The sequence below is a fragment of the Schistocerca serialis genome, chromosome 12 (assembly GCF_023864345.2).
Source record: "Schistocerca serialis cubense isolate TAMUIC-IGC-003099 chromosome 12, iqSchSeri2.2, whole genome shotgun sequence".
NCBI lineage: Eukaryota > Metazoa > Arthropoda > Insecta > Orthoptera > Acrididae > Schistocerca > Schistocerca serialis.
In genome coordinates, this window is record NC_064649.1 from 79,310,572 (window position 1) to 79,331,504 (window position 20,933).

The window sequence follows — 20,933 nt, forward strand, 5'->3', positions numbered from 1 at the left end:
TATTTGACTGCAAAACTTGTTACTCCAGCAGAAGTATGCTTTATTAATATAGAAAAATTAGAGCTACAAGACAATAAGATTGGATTTTTGAAAAAATTAAAACTATAATTATTGTTTTCCTAAGAATGTTCGACTATAAAAATATAGACGTGAACATTCTGGAATTCTTATGACAATAATAATTTGAATAAAAATATTTATTTAGTTACACTAGTTTCAAAGAAGACAAGTTATATAGAGGGAAACAAGGGATCAACTTATTTTGTTTTGTCGGGTTTTCTGTCTGTTTCTAGAATGAAGAATACACTTCAGTATTCTGCATGTTGTACAAGTACTTTCAGATAAACCTGCAGGTTTTCCATTTGCTGTTTGGTTTATTTTCTGAATGAATTTTTTATATTTTTATCTCTTGTTAGATATACGAACTGGAAGAGTTTCGACTTGTTCGTTTGGAGGACTTGGCAGTACTCATCCAGAAAGTTTGGCGTGGTTATCGCGATCGGCAGTTGTTTCTCTTAAAGCGTCGGAGCCAAATCATCATCGCCTCTGCTTGGAAGAGTTGGAGGGTGAGATACTTCAGTAGATACTCATTCCACTTAACTACCAAATGAGTATTGCATGATATTCATGAAACTCTTTAAAGAGTTCTTGCTATTTGTCATATCAATGTTGTGTGGCATTAGAGTCACTTTTACTGTCAGTGACAGAGTCATCTATTTGTTCCTGCAACTTACGAGGTAGTAATATAATGTGTACCATGCATTAGAAATTCAAGTGAGTAAAATAGTATTGTTAAAGATTTACAGTAGGCTGTCATATTTTTTTCAGTTAATTAATTGTATTGCATCTTTTATAAGAGACACTTTCAGGCCAACACAAAATAAAGTTAAATGATAACCACAGTTTGTTTCCTTATGAAGTCAAACAGTGAATTTTGGGTTTGTAAATCTGTCAGTCTCTTATTTCTGAAGCTTCTAAATAAGAAACATATGAAAAATGGAGAAGGAGAAAATACGGACAAATTTTCTTCTCTATATCCCCCACTTTTAATCTTTCACCATATGCAAGTGTAACTTTCTTCTTTCCACCATGCAGGAATGTCGTTTTGGGGTCAGCTTCAAGGGTCGGAGGCACCTGTGGTGTTTATACAGAGTGGTATGTAGTTTACACTCATACCCCATCTAGTCAAAAGTCCTCAAGTTGCTAATGTAAATATAGCTGGAAGGTTATTGCGAAGTAGCAGATTTGCTGTGCTGACCCGTTTCACAATTCCAACCTTCCTGCATTTGTATTTGCTGGAGCTGTTGTTTTCCTCTTTTTCTTTTATTTTTACCCTGCAGTAAAGAGCAGAGCTGGGTTCACTATATCCTAATGTTTAAGAGTAATAGAAACTATTGTTTTATAAAGATGTAGGAAATACAAGTGCTTCCTGTTGAGTGACTGCTTCTGTGTAGAAAAATTTCATCATTACCAGTATTGCAATGGTTGTAGACCCATGTATATATTATATATCCTTTTTTAAGTAAATGAGACACCAGTGGTAATGATGATTGTAATATATGTCTCTATTCTATTTTATCACTATATTTGTGAAGCTGTTCAAATTACAAGTCTTCATTTCCTTTTGTGCCAATAATGGATAAGAGGTATCACAAAATGTAACTGTCATCCAAAACTTACCTCCTCGAACCTGCACTGAGCTAGAACTGATCATGTTTAGCTACTCAGGCTGACAATACCCTGATCCATCTCACCTAAATTTACTGTGTCCAGAAATTTTGAACTAACTGAAACCAGGAGTACTCTATTTTTCTTCAGTTTGGCTGAACATTACATTCACACATGTAATTAATTACCCAAAAACTATAATGTTATGAATGATCACCCATTAGCCCAAATCAAACAGATTACAACCGATAAAATATTCTCCTAAACAAACTCAACAATTCATGTGTTTCTGCTTACTAATGCATTGGAGGTTAGTGCACAGCATGCAAAATTCATCAGCAGGGCACAATAATTCATGTGAGGTTAAACGCAGAACAACAAAACATGCAAATGTAGGTAAACACTTGCAGACTACATAAATAAAGAAACATTTGCAGTTAAAAGCAAACAAAAAGAAAACAAAACTGTTTAATTCTTAAATCATTAGCATTAGTAACTATTGTTTACAAAAATGATTGTGTCAGAAATTAATGAGTTTTCAAAGTTATTATGGTTATGAAAAGAAATAATTAAATGAATGAAACCAAGTTTTAACATCTGTTCTGAATGTTATTGAAAATAAAGCTGAATAGTATTACAATGTGACAATTTAAAATTATGTCAAATGAATGGGCAACAAAAGTTATTATGTTTCTATATAAAGAGTTTTTACATCAGTGATTAGAATGATGTATTTCACATTGTCACTTAGCCAATGTTCCTTCAAAACAGTGTCCACATAGCTGATGGTGCTGGCAATTCGTTGATAGCCACATTGTTAGTCCATGATCCCTAAGTGTGTGATCTAATAATTGGTGTCTTCTTGCTGATCTCCTAAATTGTGAGTACCAGTTGTGATTGTAACAGGTAGACTCAGTGCCTACAGATTTAATTCCAATCTGCATACAACGACGAGAATAAAACACACTTTTTTCTACTAATGTGTGACACACCCTGACGTCATAATATTAGTTACAGGCTTAAGCCACAGTTTCCATGTTTATGATTTACAATCATAGTGCAGCACTTTTCACAGTATAGCTGTCCACACTATGAAAGTAAATCAAGTTGATTGTACTGTAAATTATTAGTGCATGGTTTAAACATTCCACAGCCTGTGTTATGCACTAACAGTTTGTGCTGTCTACAATAGAAAACAATACCTTTATGGTGTGCAGATAGCTAATTGGTCTGCATATCAAAGTTTTATGCTTAATGATTCAAAATTCAGTTCTGGCAAATGAGCAACACAACATGTAGCTAATTGGTCTGCATATCAAAGTTTTATGCTTAATGATTCAAAATTCAGTTCTGGCAAATGAGCAACACAACATGTAAAGCCACTAGTTCTTTAATCTCGGTACACACTGAGATCATAAATGTAGCACTGTCCAAACACTGATGTCTTTCACAGGCTTGTCTGCCTGTGTCTGTATATGTGCAGATGGATATATGTGTGTGTGTGTGTGTGTGTGTGTGTGTGTGTGTGTGTGTGTGTGTGTGTATGACTCCTTACCCTCTCCCGTAAAACCCACATCCTTTCGTCTTTCCCTCTCCTTCCCTCTTTCCTGATGAAGCAACCTTGGGTTGCGAAAGCTTGAAATTTGTGTGTGTGTTTTTTTATTGTGTCTATCTACCAGCGCTTTCGCGTTTGGTAAGTCACAGCATCTTTCCAAATGTGCGTTTATAGTGAGGCTCACATTCAGTGACTAAGTCATATAGAGCAGCTTTAAAGTACATGACAAAAAGTTTTTGTTTTTTGCATTCTCTGAAATTATTATCACTGTATCACTATGTGTTAAATGGCTATAGCCATTTGTAATTTCTATACTAATTTTGAATTTCTGTGTGCAGTAAAACAGTTCAATATATAATACAGTTACATTATTGAGCCCTTTCAGTCTTAATATTAATTAATGCCCCCTACAGCCGCACCTAGAATGTACATAAAATACAGATGTGTATAGTAACTGACAAGACACATACATACAGTGATATCGTTTTCCTTACATATAACCTGGTGGTGTTGGCAGTTAACATGCATTTTGGTGCCAGAAACAAAATAGAAACAGTAGAACCAATGATCTAATTGATATAAAATGAGGTACCATTCTTTAACCAAAAAACAAAGACTTTAAACTCTGTGTCTCTGACATTTCTGAAAATGAGGAGATACACAAATGTGGTCTCCCCCCCCCCCCCCCCCCTACCCCTTGTGGGACTATTTGCTTCATAAGTGAACAAATCCCATTTGTACTTGTCTGCTTTTTGGTGCTTCGCATTTTCATAGCCAGTAAAAGTGCTGTAGCAATTGCATAATAACATTTACCGTACACTGATTAGATATGCACCCAGTAAAACTGTGCATAATGGAAGGACCCTTCATAGTATACACCTATTGTAATTTAAAAGAAAAGAAACCCAGAGACAACTGCGTAATAAGTGTAAAACAAAGCATGAGGCTGTACATAGAGAGATGCTGAGTTAAATGTGTTTGGTTGTCAAGAGACCAATGTGTGAAGCCTTCAATGACTAGAGTAACATAATTTCGTCTAATGGTCTATCACAAAGCCCAAAGAAATTCCAAACATATGTAAAGGCTGTTAGTGGCACCAATATTAGTATCCAGTCACTCACATATTAGACAGGCACTGAAACTGAAGGTATCAAAGCAAAATTCGAAATGCTTAACTCCATTTTCAAATGTTCCTTTACAAAGTAAAACCCAGGAGCTTTGTCCCAATTTAATCCTCCTACCACTGAGGAGATGAGGGAAATAGATAATAGTGACAATGGCACTGAGAAACAATTAAATTAATTAAAACTAAACAAAGCTCCAGGACCCAGTGGGATCCGTATCAGATCCTATACCGAATTTGCAGCTGAGTTAGCCCGTCTTCCAGCTTAATCTGTCATAGATTCCTTGTACACAAAACCATGTCCAGTAGTTAGAAAAAGGCACACGTGACACCCATTGATAATAAGGGTGGTAGTAGTGATCCACAAAACTGTCATCCAGTATCCTTGATGGAGAATTATTATAGAGTCTAGAACGTATTCTGAGCTCAAACATAATGAGATACCTCAAACAGAATGTCCCCCACCATGCCAACCTGCATGGATTCTGAAAACATCAATCATGTGAAACCTGACTTTTCTCACGCAACATTCTGAAAGCTTTGGATCGAGACAGTCAAGTAGATGCATTATTTCTTGAGTTCTGAGAAACATTCGACTCAGTACCACATCTATGCTTGTTATCAAAAGTACGGTTCATGTGGGGGTATCAAATGAAATTTGTGACTGGATTGAAGACTTTTTAGTAGGGACACACAGCATGTTCTCTCAGATGGACCGTCAGATGTGGAAGTAGCTTCAGCTGTGCCCAAGGGAAGTGTGTTGGGTCCCTCACTGTTATTGTTGTATATTAGTGACCTTGCAGATACTATTAATAATAACCTCAGACTTTTTGCAGATGATGCAGTTATCTATAATGAAGTATTGTCTGAAAGTAACTGCATAAATACTCAGTCAGGTCTTGATAAGATTTCAAAGTGGTGGAAAGCTTGGCAACGTGCTTTAAATGTTCGGAAATGTAAAATTATGCACTTCTCAAAATGAAAAAATCTGATGACTATAGTGTCATTGAGGAGGCATGGTTGGTATCGGTCAACTCATACAAATACCTGGGTAATATACTTTGCAGGGTTATGAAATGGAATAATCACATTGGAATAATAACATAGGATCAGTCATGGATAAAGCAGGTGTTAGACTTCGGTTTATATGTAGGATACTGGGGAAATGCAATCATCCTACAAAGGAGGTTGCTTACAAATCAGTTGTGTGACACAATATTGCTCAAGTATGTGGAACCCATACCAACTAGGACTAACAATGGATATTGAATGAATACGAGAAGGGCAGCACATACAATCACAGATTTGTTTCATTTATTGGAGGGTGCCACAGAGCTGTTGTAGGGACTGAACTGGAAGATAGACATAAACTATCCTAAGAAAGCTTGCTTATGAAGCTTTAAGAACTGGCTTTAAATGATGACTCTAGGAATATAGTACAGCCTCCTCAGTATCGTTCACATAGAGATCGTGAGGACAAGATTAGATTAATTGCAGTGTGCACAGAGGCATTTAAACAGTCATTCTTCTCACGCTCCATACGTGAATGGAGTGGGAAGAATGCCTAATAACTGGCACAGTGAGACTTACCTTTTGGCATGCACTTCACCATGGTTTGCAGAGTATATACATAGGTGTAGGCATTCAATTGCATACATGAGATGAGGAGCTTGTTCTGTCATTTTTCCTCACTCTCTGTCTGGTGTTAAATCTCTATGAAACTGTTACAAACCAGTACAGAGAGTACTAGTTTGCAACATACGTAAATGTGACTTTTGCGTCTATCGAACACGAACTGAAGATGGTAACCTCGGCATTGTGGTATTGGGTATGGTATTGCCACTCTACTATAATACTAGAAAATTAGATCAGGAATTGTTCAGTCATATTCACGGGCTTGTGTTCATTTCCATTGGAAAAGGGATAAAACAGGCTTTAGAAAACAGAATTGAAATACTACGGTTACTGTGTGGGAGGCAGTGATGCTGCATGGTATCAACATGTAAGATCTACAAAATTTAGACAGGATCCGGTGGTTAGGACTCTTTATTAGATCTTACTTGTAACTAGTTGCCAGAATACAAAGTCCACCTCTTCATCATTGATGGGAAACCCTCTTTCCTTCCCAGCCAAAGTAGGTACCATTTACCTCCTATGGCAAAATACTTCATAAAGAGTTGCAGTGTTCAAACTGAAATTCAGGCTGAGGAGATTTCTTTTTATTTTCTACCATCAGAAAGGTGACTACAATCAGAATCTGACAACCAGAACATTAATGTGCAGTTCCAGACAATCACTACCAACTTCTTTGTGAACCCTCCTGATTCCCCAAATTGCAAGAATGGCAGTGATGAGATGCACTGACTGAACAGTAGCAAGTTTGTGAAGGAAAATGGTGAACCTAAGCTGTTGAAGGGTTGTGAAAACAGGAAAACTGCGAACACTCCTGGTTCGCCTGTTACCAGGGAGTGATGTGGTGTCGAAGTAGCAACTTATGCCACTAAGCCTCTCATGTAGACGTTTTGTAACATTACATGGCTGATCGCAGTGAAACAGTATTATGGTTTCATGAAACTGGCCAACTCATTTATATTAAAAATGGGAATTTTAGAATGTCATACATGTTAAACTTCCCGGATTTTGTTGCAGTGTGAGTGCACATGCCATAATGTGCAAACTTTAAAATGTGCAATGCAAGAACACAAGGAATACGCCACTCAGATATGTTCACCACTGCACAAAACAAGTAAAGACTACAAAAAGAGGCCCTAGTAGGAAAGCAAGAAAATCTGTAACACTTACCGAAAGATGGATTTGTAATAAATCTGGAACTAGCATGGTTTTATTTAAATAATTCTCTAAAAACTGTACTTGTGGCTAGTTGCTGTTTTAAATTAAACATCTTGTCTGTCTTTTGAAAAGTTTTAGTGAGCCATGAAAGTTACCAAAAGAAAAATTAATTTGTTTTGGTGGTACTTCTGTAATCTCGCCAAGGATTTTAGTCAGGGGAACCATAAAATTTCAATAAGGTTGCTGTTGGATGTTTTGTTCTGCTCTGATTCTGCACCTTTGTTTCTCAGCTTAGCATGTGATTAAAATGGATTTATTCCTCAACTATACTCTTCTGTTTTTCCTTCATCCCTCCCTTCCCCACCCCCATATCTTTTCTTGGTCTGAGTATTTCAGAAACTAGAAAATTCATCATCTTAATCATTTTGCATACGTATGGCACTGAAAGAATGAATTGTGTTCTTATGTAAGATACATTACTAGTGCACCAAGAAGCTGTAACTGTATACTACTTTTTGGCCTGGGTGTAAAGTAGTGGAACAACAGAAACACTGCATCATCAAAAACTGGAGTGTACCAAAGCAGCAGACATTCTTCCAGTGTAACATACTGTAGAATACAAATGCATCAAAATATGTGCAAAAATAGGCATCGTTCAAATAAAGAAAGGACTTGCATAAAACAGTGACTTGGCTCTTCACTTCATTGTCTTTTGGGATTCCTCTTTTAACAATGTTGTACTGGTGTCACACCTCCCACTATTGGTGAGTACAGGCTTTTTATTTGCATCAATATGGTTCATATCTGTGCTCCTCATTGGTTGAGGTTGCATCTAGATGTAGGAGAATGCAGCAGATGTAGTGGAGAAAACTGATGCCATCACGACCCTGCCCCGTCTTTGTTATTCAATATTCAGCAGAAGCCACATGTCGTACACAAATGCTTTCCCAATAAAGTACATGCCACTATACTGTGGATTTTTGGATCAATCCTTACTTATAACTCTGGTAGTTCCTTTAATTTACCCTGCATCTGCACTGTGTAAATACTTTTTGGACATAAGTTGCAGTATTTGTTGTCGTACTGCTGCCAATTGATACTGTTCCTGCCTCGTTCGTAGCTGGACCAAGCTTAAATTTTTACACCTACATCTTTATGTACAGTGTAAATAACCAGCATAGTTTTCTAAGTTTTCTGTTTCTTTTTTCTTGTTTCATAAGCTTCCTCTGGCCCCCCTGAGGGCAACAAATTAACACAGTTTAGCTACTTGGAAAATGGCTATCAAAACGAATATGCAATGCTTCAATAATATTTACTCCAACCCTACTTCTTTATTTTCTTAGCAGTGTAACACACTTTTTGATCATGTTTGATTTTTCACTTATATAAGGAGTGCAGTAAATATTACTTTTTTAAAATGTGAAAAACATTGATTGTATTGCATTTTATATTTTCAGGCGAGAGAAGAGTATCGCATTTTGAAAAGGCGGAAGCAGATTGAGTGGGCAGTCTCTGTTATACAAAGGCACTATGTCTGTTGGAAGGTACTGCATAGATAATATTAATATGGCTTTTTTAATCTTGGATAAGTAGTTTATTCATTTTCTAGACTGTACAGTGGAGCAGGATCTCTACAGCAAGGACAAACATACACCAATATTTTTCAAGTAATGAAAATATGTACGATGAATATTAGAAATATGTTGTTGATTGAAAAAGGGAACATATTACTGGTTAATAGGCAATACTTGTAAGGATCAGCTTGGGAATTGCATGTTATTGCACTGGAAAAGAGTGCAGCTCAATGTCCTTGGTGGCCATCTTTTTTGTGCGCATAACAGAGCATGAGAAAAGATGTTGACTTGCATCTGTGATTGTTATTTTCTGTTTTAACTTTCACTTATGGTGCAAACCTGAAGTATTAAAATTTTTGTTTCAGTCAGCAGTTTGTCTGGATACAACTCCTAGTTCTGAACAGTAACTAATTATTTAAGTGTTGTATATTTTAAGTAGCTTATTATAGTCGAATCCACGAATGATGGTTGGTCATGCAGGTCTGCACAGTGTAGAGGCATAGATGGGGATTGCAGTGTTGCCGGTTGCAAACAACAGCTGCAATAAGCACAGAGTTAGCTCATGTTTAAAGCAGAGAAAGTTATTTGGTGAATTTTTATTCAGTTTGTTGTGATTTATCAGAGAGTTACACTCCACCATCACACGACTACCACTTTGAGATAGTCAGCTCGAAATGAATGAGAAACGCAATGTTGTCTGGCACAGCGAGTTGTGATGTTACATTCCAAGAATCTACATGCAGGGAAGTACGAATGCTTGTGCCCAATGTCAGATAATTATATTCGTAAAGTACCAAAAAACTGCTGTCATATGCAGTGCTTAAATGTTTCCAGCATGGACACAGTCTACCACATATTACATGTTATATAACATTCTGAATGAAATAATATTAATACCACAAAAATATTGTATCTAGTATTGGAAAATTTTCCATCTTTTGCAATGGTGACAATCATTCTATCTCTGCCAGACACATTTCACTTTTTTTAAAGCACCTTGATTAAAATGAAGTTGATAAAATATACAAAGTCAGTTATGGGCTCATAAAAACATAAAGACTAAAATTTATTGAGTGTCAGTGAAGTGTAATGCAACAAAAAATGAATTTATTTGAGGTCTGTCACACACAAACAACAATTATTTACTAAAATATAGATCAGTTGAGACAAACATAGAATATGATCTTATAACTGCAGCAATGCAGAAAACTACAAGAGGTATAGAAGCCAAAATACTGTCCACTGAAGATGCTTCAAAATAAAGCAAAAAGCAGTTGGTATATATAAGACTTTTATTGCAGTTGCAAAAGACAGAATATATCTCAGTATTACTGGTAAAACTGCGACTGTAGAAGAGAAGCTATAGAAAAAGAAAAGACAATGTGAATATTGTATGTGTGGCTCATCTTTGGCTGTGTTCAATTGCTGCAACCATCATCTACATCACTGTAGTCCATGTCAGTGCCTGACTCATCTTGTCTTAGAGTGATGGCAAAGGGATTGAGCATATTATCAATTTAAATTTCTGTCTCCATGTTCCTCTCCTGTAGCCATTCTGCATGTTGAACACATTCAATCCATACTGAAGGTGTTATGCTGTCGAGTGCTCTGTGCAAAATTCTCTCTGTGTCGGCAATTTTAAACGTCTTGTTTCATTCTGCAACATATCCTTTCACTTGTGCCCATATGAGCTTAATAGGACTGTACTAGCAATGATGTGGTGGCAAAGGTAAAACTGTATGTCCATATTCCTGTGCAATACAATTGATTTCATACACTTTCAGACGGGATTTATGAAGCCCTACTACATTTAACAATTCAGCCCAAGTTTGAGTGGCAGTGTGCCGAATCTTCTTACGTGCAAGCCACAGCATGATATCACCTTTTTTTGTACTTGTTGTGGGAGCCTTGTCAACAACAACTGATTGGTAACTCGCATTGTCCGTAACAATTGCTGAGTTTGCAGGTAAGAAAGGGAGAAACTATTTCCTAAACAATAATGTAATTGTCTCCGAGTTCATTTCAGACTGATAATCAGTTGAATTGCTCTTTTTTGCTTGGGTCACTAATTTGCTTTCTGGAATAAATCCAGAAGCAGGACCAGCATGAAGCACAATTATTTGTCACCCTTTACCAACTGGTACTTTAAAACCACATGAACCAACACTCAATTTCCAACATGCTTTCCTTGTATGATTCTGGTTTACCCATGTTTCATCCAAGTAAAAAATGTTCTTATTGCCAGATTTTCTTATTTCAAGATTACTTCTTAAAAACTGTGCCCCTGAAGCAGTGATATCACAATGTACCATTAAAAATTTTCAACCGTCATTTGTATTTACATATTTGAACCCAAGGTCTTTCAGTATTCTTCGCATTGAGGTAACACTGCCTTTAAAATTTATAGTTTTGTGCATTTTCAACATAATTTTTTTAACAGTAGGAAGTTCATCTGTGTTGTACACATTTCACACAAATCACCTTACAACATCTTCGTCAAATCTTTTAAATTTGTGACAAGCTTCTCACTACTGTGGTGTTTCCCTGGTGATCTGAAAACTGGGCTTCCACTTGTCTGAATAAATAAATCACCTTCACTGGCAATCCACTGAACAGTTCTCAAGCTGATGCCACTCACTTCTGCTGTACATTCCTGAGACCTGGCAACATCTTTGATAGGTCCACCATTTTCTGCTTCGAACTTGAAGAAACTGCGTATTCTGTAAATTATGTCTCTCGCTTGTTTGTGGAGAATTAGTCGCTTACTGCCACCATCAGCCATGACAAATCGCAACAAACTGAATAAAAATTCACCGAATAACTGCCACAAACACGTTTAACACTCGCACTGGCCAAGAGCAAAGTGCTAAGAGAACTACTTAACATTCATTGGCTGTCGGAGGACGACATCACGTCAGATGCGCAGAATGAGCCTAAACACGGCTGCCGTCATTCGTGGCTCCAACTGTGGTAAATCTGGAATGTTTTTGAATGATTACTTGTTTCACAAAATTGCTTGGTAAGGTATGTGAGTAAATGCTTTTTAATAAAAATTTTGCCTGTAATAATATTTTTGTTTGAGTGATCTTTTGTCGAGTGAAGGCTACAACTTTTACTAGTATGTGCTGACATCTGAGTTTTGTGAAGTTTGTTATCCAGCAAGGTGTGTTGCAGGTTTGTAAAGGCTGAGAACCAGTTCCTCTGAAGAGTGAACTAAAGTCACTGAAACTTCACACACCAGTTGAACACACCTGATGTGTGCAGTTTGGAGGGCTTTTCTCTTAGTGACTTGAGTTTACTCTTCAGAAGTAGTAGTTCTCAACCTATCCTAATCTACAATTCATCTTGCTGGGCAATAAACTTCACAGAAATCAGATGTCATCATATGCCAATAAATGATGTAGCTTTTAGTCGACAAAAGATCACTCCAATAAAAATTTTATTACAATCTAAACTTTTACTAAAACTTGTTCATTCACAGATAAAATACCATAGATCTCAAGAACAAAAAAATAATCCCAACTCCATAAAAGGGAGATACTGACAGAAAGACATGTTAATGAATTATCAATTTAATAAGTCATATTTTCATAATATTTACACCAGTTATCTACAAAAGGATGTAATGTCTGGCAGAAGTGAAGATGGAGGAAGTTTGATCCTGCAGAAATATAGGAGCATGTGAGATAAAAATGACACTCTTGCTTATCCTAAAAAAATCAAAAAACCACTTGCCATACATTTACAGATTTAGAAAGGTTTTTTGACAGATTTAACTGGAATACACTGCTGAAATTCTTAAGTTATTAGCTATAAAATAAAGAGAGTGGAAGGTTATTTGCAACTAGTACTGAAACCAGTTGCAATTGTAGGATTGTATGGACATGAAAGGGAAGATGTTCTTGAGGAACGGAAACAAGGCTGTAGCCTATTCCCTAGTTTATGATAATCATCGTCTTTCTTCCAGGTATTATGGTTCTTGACCAGTTACAGTCTCATCAAGCAGTTCTTTTATTTATATCCAGAGAGAACACTAAAGACAGCTAATAACAATTGGAAGGGGAATCTTATATTAAGGCAAAAGAAATAAAAACTTTTTGCCACAGGTGATAAACAAACACTTGTAAAACGATGACGAAGAGAAAGAATTTGTGGTTAATACTTACCTTATGGGGAAAAGCCCAGTACTTGGAGTATACACATCTAAAAGTGAAAAACTAATCCTAGAACTTGGGAAATCTATTGTACGAAATAGGCAGAGTATGACATGAGTTTATAAAATGAACATCAACATAAAGAAAACATAAGTAATGGAATGTATTCAAATTAAGTCCAGCAACACTGGAGATATTGTAAGCTGAAGTGAACCACTGTAAGTATTAGAATGAGTTTTGCTTGTTGAACAATAAAACAAGTAATGATGGGAGAAGCACAGAGAATATAAAATGCATACTGGCAGTAGTAAGATAAGCATTTCTGAAAATGAGAAACTTGTTATCACTGTATGTAACAACATAAACTTAAGTTTTAGCAAGTCCTTTCTGAAGGTAATTGTGTGGAGTGTAGCCTTGTATGGATGTGACTTGCGAACAGTAAATAGTTCAGACAAAAAGAAAATAGAAGGTTTCTAAAGTTTTCTGATTCCAGAAGTACACAATGCAGATTTTTTTGTGTTATGAACTCAAGAACGTACCTCAAGACCTCTTCAAGGAACTATTACTTCACAATATAGGAAAGACTGTGCAAAACTATTGGACAGAAGTAACTTTTGCACGATATGTAATTGCCGAGTAACGTAGCTCAACGGATCTTGAACAGTACATAGAAAGATTTGCTACAATATAGTACAGAAGATAATTGAAATAAATATGCAGTGAGATGAACAAAAATTATACCTTCATTTGAAGACAATAATCACACTGAAGTCAAGTGATTTTTTATGGTCCCCTGGGCATTACAAAAGGCAGGACAGCTGGTCGGTGTAGCCGAGCGGTTCTAGGCGCTTCAGTCTGTAACTGCGCGACCGCTATGGCCACAGGTTGGAATCCTGCCTCAGGCATGGATGTGTGTGATGTCCTTTGGTTTGTTAGGTTTAAGTGGCTCTAAGTTCTAGGGGACTGATGACCTCAGCAGTTAAGTCCCATAGTGCTCAGAGCCATTTAAACCATTTAAAAGGCAGGACATTATTCCTTATAGGGTGTCTGTAAGCAGTTCTTATGGTATGGCATTCTATTCCTCCACCAATGCAGTTGCCAACTGCCAGATGGTCATTTCTGCATGTGGATATACTGCAGTGCATTCCTCAGTGCTTAATGGGGTTTAAATCGGGGTGACGGACAGACCAGTCCATTTGTCGAGTATCCTGCATTTCAAAAGCTCCTCTGTCTGCATTGTTTGATGTGTTCACACATTGTCATCTGTGAATATGAAGTTGGGGACAAATGTACCCCAAAAAGAAACACAAGGGGATGGAGTACACTGTCATAAAATGTTGACCAATGAGTGTACTTTGTTCACTCTTTGCAGTGTTGCCAAGAGCATAAAGACCAGACCAGTGAGGAGTGGTGTCAAGTGCTCTTCTCGGATGAAAGCAGATTCATTCTGCATCATGATTCTGAGTGTATCTTCATATGGCGAGAGGTGGGACCAGCTAGTGCACGCAGGAACATCGTCAAACATGATCGTTTTGGTGGTCCGGAAGTGATGGTGTTGGGAGGCATTATGGAGTGTGGGCATACTGACCTCCAAATCGTTGAACATAGTACACTCTGTTATATCCACAGATTAACACCCACGTGCAAACAAAAATTTTTTGTTAGGTGGAGCAAGGCCACCGCTTAATTGTACAAAAAGATAAACTTTCTTCAAAAACAAAAGGCTTCTTCTCCTACCAAAATCTTATAACAAGCCAAAGAATATGCCACCTTATTGAATTGAAATATTAGCAACTCAACTGAATTTACGTTCCTTTGTTGGGTTTTCTCTCAATGCTTTCCAGCAGATGCCAAGGAAGTAGATGGGCGCAGAGTCCGGGGTTGATGGCTGGCGTACAAAAGATGTGGCACCTGGACGTTCCGGCTATGTCGAAGTATCTTCCGGGTGGCAGTCCGCGGCGGGTTTCCCATTCTTCCGGCTATCTAACACAGCAGCTCCAGTCTTCCTCCTCTGATTCCGGAGCGATGATTGGCGGCCATTGGCGATCCCTGACCGGTGGATGGTGATATTATGGTGTGACTATCCGTGCCAGAAAAAGGCTCGTGCGCGTGCGTAGTTTGCGACTGATTGAATGTTTGGTGGGAACACCTCTAGCTCCAGCTCGCAGAACGCGTTGGCACAAAGTTGCAAGCGCCGCTTAACTCTGCCGCGGTAGCTGACCATTGCATTTGTGTGGCTGTGCGCGCCACAGCACACCCACCGGTCAACATTATTGCAACACTGTACTCTTTCCCAAGTGCATCTCGTCGTGAATACATTCAGCCCTGATTTCATTTGTGTGGATGAATGACAATGTGCAGCTGCATCAAACAGTGCAGCTGGAGGAATTCATGAAATGAGAGAATATTTGGCAGATTGACTGGCCTCCCCATTCCCCTGACTTAAATCCCATTGGGCACATACAGGGTGCATCAGGAAGACATATTACAGCATGTCCACATCCATTAACAACCATCTGTCAGTTGTCAACTTCGCTGGTGGAGGAATGGAATTCTCTACCACCAGAATTCCTTACCAATCTTGTGGCCAGCATGGAAGGACATGGCTGAGCATGCATTTGTAATGTTAAGTGAGCCTCACTGCCCTTTTCTTAACTAATTTGTGCCTAATTTTATTCTGAGAAGCTCAGTAATGTATGTAAATACCAGGTGAAGCGCAGATGGACAGCAAAAAACTCTTTAGCGTGCAATCCCCACAACGATAGTAGTTGTGAATCTTTGAGTATGGACTCAAAGACAATTGATTTATTAAAAAAAAGAGGACTGTTAATCTGTATCTTGTGGCAAGAGGGCGTGTTGTTAGACTGTCACTCAGAGCATGTTGTTACATTTAATGAAAATTGCTATTTTAGTGATAGAACCGAGTAAAGTATGTGTAAGAGTTGCCAAACATTTATGTATACAAATTTTCTGGAAGTGAAGAATAGGAATATCTTGTTTTTGGAAAAGGAGTTGAACTTCATTGTCGTCACCAGCTATCAATCGACAGAATTGTAAGTGTACTAAAATACAGGAAAGGAAATACATTCTGTATAGTTTTCATTCAGTGCGTAACAACCTCTCATAATTTCTTAATTACAGTAATTGGATTATGTTCTTGTGTATTAGTATGGTGCTGAACTCCACTGACTAATTTCGATGCAACAGGACGTGTAGTTTGAAGGAAGTTTGTGTGCCAAACAATCTCCTTTTCTCACGAAAAGCAGATTGCTGTTTAATCTTATTTACTTACAACAGTGGTCCCTTAGGTATGAAAAGCTACGAAAACTTGGGCTCAAAGCTATCTGCAATACGGCCAAGTAACCAACAATCTTAAAGAACAATAACTTCCTCCATATTATGTCACCAACTGGTGCAGAAGCTGATCATTTAAGGAGGCAGCAACCAAAATTCAGGTACCAGTTACGACTTAAAGTAAAGTTTCAATCAAAAACCAATCTCTCTCTCTCTCGCTCTCTCTCCAAACACATATATAAACATTCATATTGTTAAGATAAAAGTCATTTTATACATTGCCATCCATTGTGATCACACACCCTATTAACAACCATATCTTGCCATTTGTAATGACTGGACAACCATCATAAATCATGGCAACATCGGTGTAATTATGTCTTTGCGTAAAAGTGTTGTTTCTGTTCATCTCATTGCGTATTCCTTTCAGTCACCTTCCATATTATACTGTCGCAGTTCTTTCTATGTGAAGTCCTAGTTTTATCGAGTTATGGCACTTGGCAGTGATACATCCTGCTAAAGTTACTTTTGTCCTAAAGTTTCACACACCAGTGTATATCATTTCAAATCAATACTAGAAATACAAATAAACTTCATAGTTTCCAGAATGAGATTTTTGCTCTGCAGCAGAGTGTGCACTGATACGAAACTTCCTGGCATATTAAAACTGTGTGCCAGACCGAGAGAGACCCGAACTCGGGACCTTTGCCTTTCGGGGGCAAGTGCTCTACCATCTGAGCTACCCAAGCACGACTTTCGCACCGTCCTCACATCTTCACTTCTGCCAGTATCTCGTCTCCTACCTTCCAAACTCCACAGAAGCTGTCCTGCGAACCTTGCAGAACTAGCACTCGTGGCAGAAAAGATATTGCGGAGACATGGCTTAGCCACAGCCACTGCATAGTGAAAATCTCATTCTGGAAACATCCCCCAGGCTGTGGCTAAGTCATGTCTCCACAATATCCTTTCTTACAGGAATGCTAGTTCTGCAAGGTTTGCAGAAGAGGTTCTGTGAAGTTTGGAAGGTAGCAGATGAGGTACTTGCAGAATTGAAGCTGTGGGGACTGGGTGTGAGTCGTGCTTGGGTAGCTCAGATGGCAGAGCACTTGCCCACAAAAGGCAAAGGTCGCGAGTTCGTGTCTCGGTCCGGCACACAGTTTTAATCTGCCATGAAGTTTCAAACTTCGTAGTTATTTAAAGTCTCTTTATTTGCTCCAGAAAGATGTCCCTAATAAAGGATTACATATTTTCAGTAACTTGCCAGCAGCCATAACAAGTTTAACTCGTGATAAAGTTGAGTTTAAGAGGAAGCTAAGTGATTTATTAGTGGCCAAGTCCTACTCTATTTCCAAAGTTAATAGTAGAACCAATGAATATGTATATATTGTTGATAGTATCCAATAGCATGAGTTTTATATAAAATTTGACTTCTGTACACCTACAGTAGAGTAATGTGAGCAGTCTAACTGAGTCTTGTCAATGGATTATTTGTGGGATAATATGAGGCTACAGTAGTTTAAGAACTATAATGTGCACCTCAGTTTATTGTACATTTACATGTTTTGTGATACATTCATTATTGCTTTTTAAATGAAAATAAGTTTTAAGATTTTTTTTCACTTCCATGGCGACAATTCTCTCTCTCTCTCTCTCTCTCTCTCTCTCTCTCTCTCTCTCACTCTCTCTCTGCCTTTCTCTTCTACCTTTTATTTTTAAATATGTGTTATGTATTCTTGGTTTTTGGCGTGTCCTACATCCTCTCCTCACAATAGATGTATGGAATAGAAATTTTAATCTAACTTCCTTTATAGCATGTCTCAGATAACTATAATTTTAAAACACTTATTGATTTTGCAAATGATGACTATATTATTAGTATTAGCAATACTTCTTATTACATTTTATGTAGTTATTTCACAATTTGAAATTTTTAGTTGGGTCATTGGAATATAATGACTGTGAGACAAGAACAAAATTTTTAGTGGTTAACTCTGCTTCACAGGTTGTTTTCTGTAAAATCAGTGAACGGGTTTTGGAAGAAATAATGTGTTAATTAGTTTCCTATAAAATTTTGTGAATTATTTTGTAGTTAATTATGTATTAGATTCTCATAATCATTGAAAGCAGTTTCTATTTACATATCTGAATTCAGTTACTTGAAATGGACAGTGATGAGTACTATCTCCCTCATTTGCTGTCACTGCTGTTGCAGAGAAGACAATTTCTGCTCCGCCTTTCTCGTCTTCTCCCTCCTGAAAGCGAATCTCCTACCTACCGAGACTGGCCTCCCTGCCCACGCCGCCTTGCCGACACGTCTCTGTTGCTCCGAAGGTTGCACCACAAGTGGAGGGTAAGACTAATATCTAACATTTATAAATAATTGTTCAATTTTTAAAGTTATTTATCAGTTGCCAAAATTGGACGATCTGGAGATAGGATGATACAAACATCTAGAACACAAGAAGCTATGAACTTCATTTTCTGTAGTTACAGTTCCCTTCACAAGAAGCCAAGCAAAGAGTGAAAGAGGATAGAAAAACAAGGGCGAGATGAAATGTCAATTGCAACATAAAGCTAAGCAAATTTCCTTGATGCTGGCTTCTCTGGAAGACTCATTTCCCATATTAGTTGAACTACATATGAAATTCCTTTTATTGCATCTATTCACTTGCTCTTAAAGTTGGGGAAGTAATATCACATTCTTTAATTTGTGTTCATATTGGCTCGCTGCAGTTATCTTACTGATAAGTGGTAAGCAAATTTTAAACCACAGCTCAGGAATACTTTAGAGGAAAGCTACACATGCACAATACATGATTTTAAAATAAAGGTAGTAGTGTGATTACTGTTAGTGTAACCACTGAAAATGTTAAATTAAATTAATAGCTTGTAGACTTGCTGTTTATCAGATTTTTGAAATTTGTGTTGTTCCTTAGGCAATGTCTGAGGTGACTAGCAGGATATGTACATGTTTCCATTTCTTTTATGTGTTACATATCTGTCCTCCTTTAACCACATAAAAATTTAATTTAAAACATTGTTAAGAAAGCACTTTCTGTTGTCCTATCTAGTATCTCTCATTACTTTCTACTTTAGTATTTATTTTATTCTTCTTTAATATGATTTTCCTTTTCAGTGTCACAAGTACCGCCTTAAATTCGATCAGACAGCTCGGAATCGTATGAGGGAAAAAGTAACAGCCAGCATCATCTTCAAAGAACGGAAAGCATCGTATCCCCGCAGGTAACCACGGAACAAAACTTGCTTGAGTGTTATATAGTCCTTACACATTTATCAAGTAGGTACCATTAAATTTTTATCTTTAAGGAGAAAAAAATGGCCAAATGCAAGTAAGACTGTGCTCTGAGGGTTCTGTACAAACTTAATTATGTACATAGATAGTTCATCCTTATCGAGAAATGAGGGAAATGAGAATCTCTACGATTTTTGCCTGTTATCAATATTGATACTGGCCAGATATCAGTCCCAGGAATTCTTAGACTCCCAAAATCTCTACAGCAATTTCTGAGGCTAGCCAGGACACAGAAAAAGATGCAAGCATGGGACATTGGCCTATGTATGTAGAAAAAGAAGATTTAATAAAATATTTTTTATTTACTGCTGAACTTGACTCTAACTTATGTTTTCTTTTTGCGTGCAGTACTGTTTTCTGTTATGCTTTTGACAGATGGAGAATGGCAGAAAGATATTTTTACATGATATAATAGCAATTTTCAGATGGTTTTTTTTGCTACAAAACCTTGTTTCTTGCCATATTTTGTGATTCTAGATCATTGCAAAGCACCCTATAGGCTTTGATGAGTGAGTTTGTGAGTAGCAGACTATGTGACATAAAATGGCAATGTGTTTCAGTTTGATTGACGTACAAGCTTACATGTTTAACACTGCGAAGGGTCTGTAGACTTAGATATGTGATATAAATCTGAACTTGACACGCCTACCTGTTCCTTAGAAAAAGGGGTATTAACACATGGACAGACAGGTGGATAAAAAAATGACAAGAAATATTATTTTGTTTTTGATATAATTACAAATTAACAGTTTTTTTTTATTTTTTCCTCTAGTTGTACAGTGAAATCTTCCTTCTTGCTAAATTTCATGATTCTAAGTCAATGGGAAGTGCCCTATAAGTTTTGATGAATGACTTTGCTAATATCAAAATATGTGACGTAAATGGTTGTATCTTTTGATTTCATTGGCTTAAAAGCTTAAATTTTGTATGCAATTAAGGAGTCATGGACCTTAGTATGTAACGTAAATTTTAACTTGATAAATGTACCATTTGCTGAGAAAAATGGTTCTTAACAGTCAGACAGAAGATGGACAAAAAAGCGATGCTGTAAGTGTTCCATTTTTATCAACTGAGGCCTGCTACCCTAAACAGAAACAAACACTTGATTCATGTTTGCATCAAAATTATGGTCAAATATTTACTAAGATTTATTATAAATACACAATGATCTTTGATCTGTGTGATTTGTTAGAGAACTGCTTTACTGTCAGTTTCATAACTCTTAACACTGTATGTACACTTCAAACTGAGTACAAACTTAACCATTCATACACAGTGGTATTCAGTTAAAGACACAACATTTTCCTTCAGTAAATGATGTTAAGGATTTTTAGTTGCATTAACATTCCTTTATTTATTCTTCCGTTATCTGTTGGCATATTTTCAGATAGGATATGCTTGAATTTCCTTTGCACCCTTACTTGCACCACTAATGAAATACATTTGCCTGTAGTTCATGCTA

General features: G+C 37.2%; 1 protein-coding gene across 1 annotated transcript in view; it reads left to right on the forward strand.

Annotated features, from left to right (window-relative positions):
* The window catches only part of LOC126428433 (unconventional myosin-Ib), an 852,237-nt gene that overhangs the window by 777,651 nt on the left and 53,653 nt on the right, over positions 1-20,933 (forward strand). The window contains exons 18-22 of the mRNA XM_050090358.1: positions 417-566; positions 1,096-1,155; positions 8,594-8,680; positions 18,371-18,508; positions 19,295-19,401. Of these exons, the coding sequence (XP_049946315.1) occupies positions 417-566; positions 1,096-1,155; positions 8,594-8,680; positions 18,371-18,508; positions 19,295-19,401 (542 nt within the window). The remainder of the gene's footprint in view (positions 1-416; positions 567-1,095; positions 1,156-8,593; positions 8,681-18,370; positions 18,509-19,294; positions 19,402-20,933) is intronic.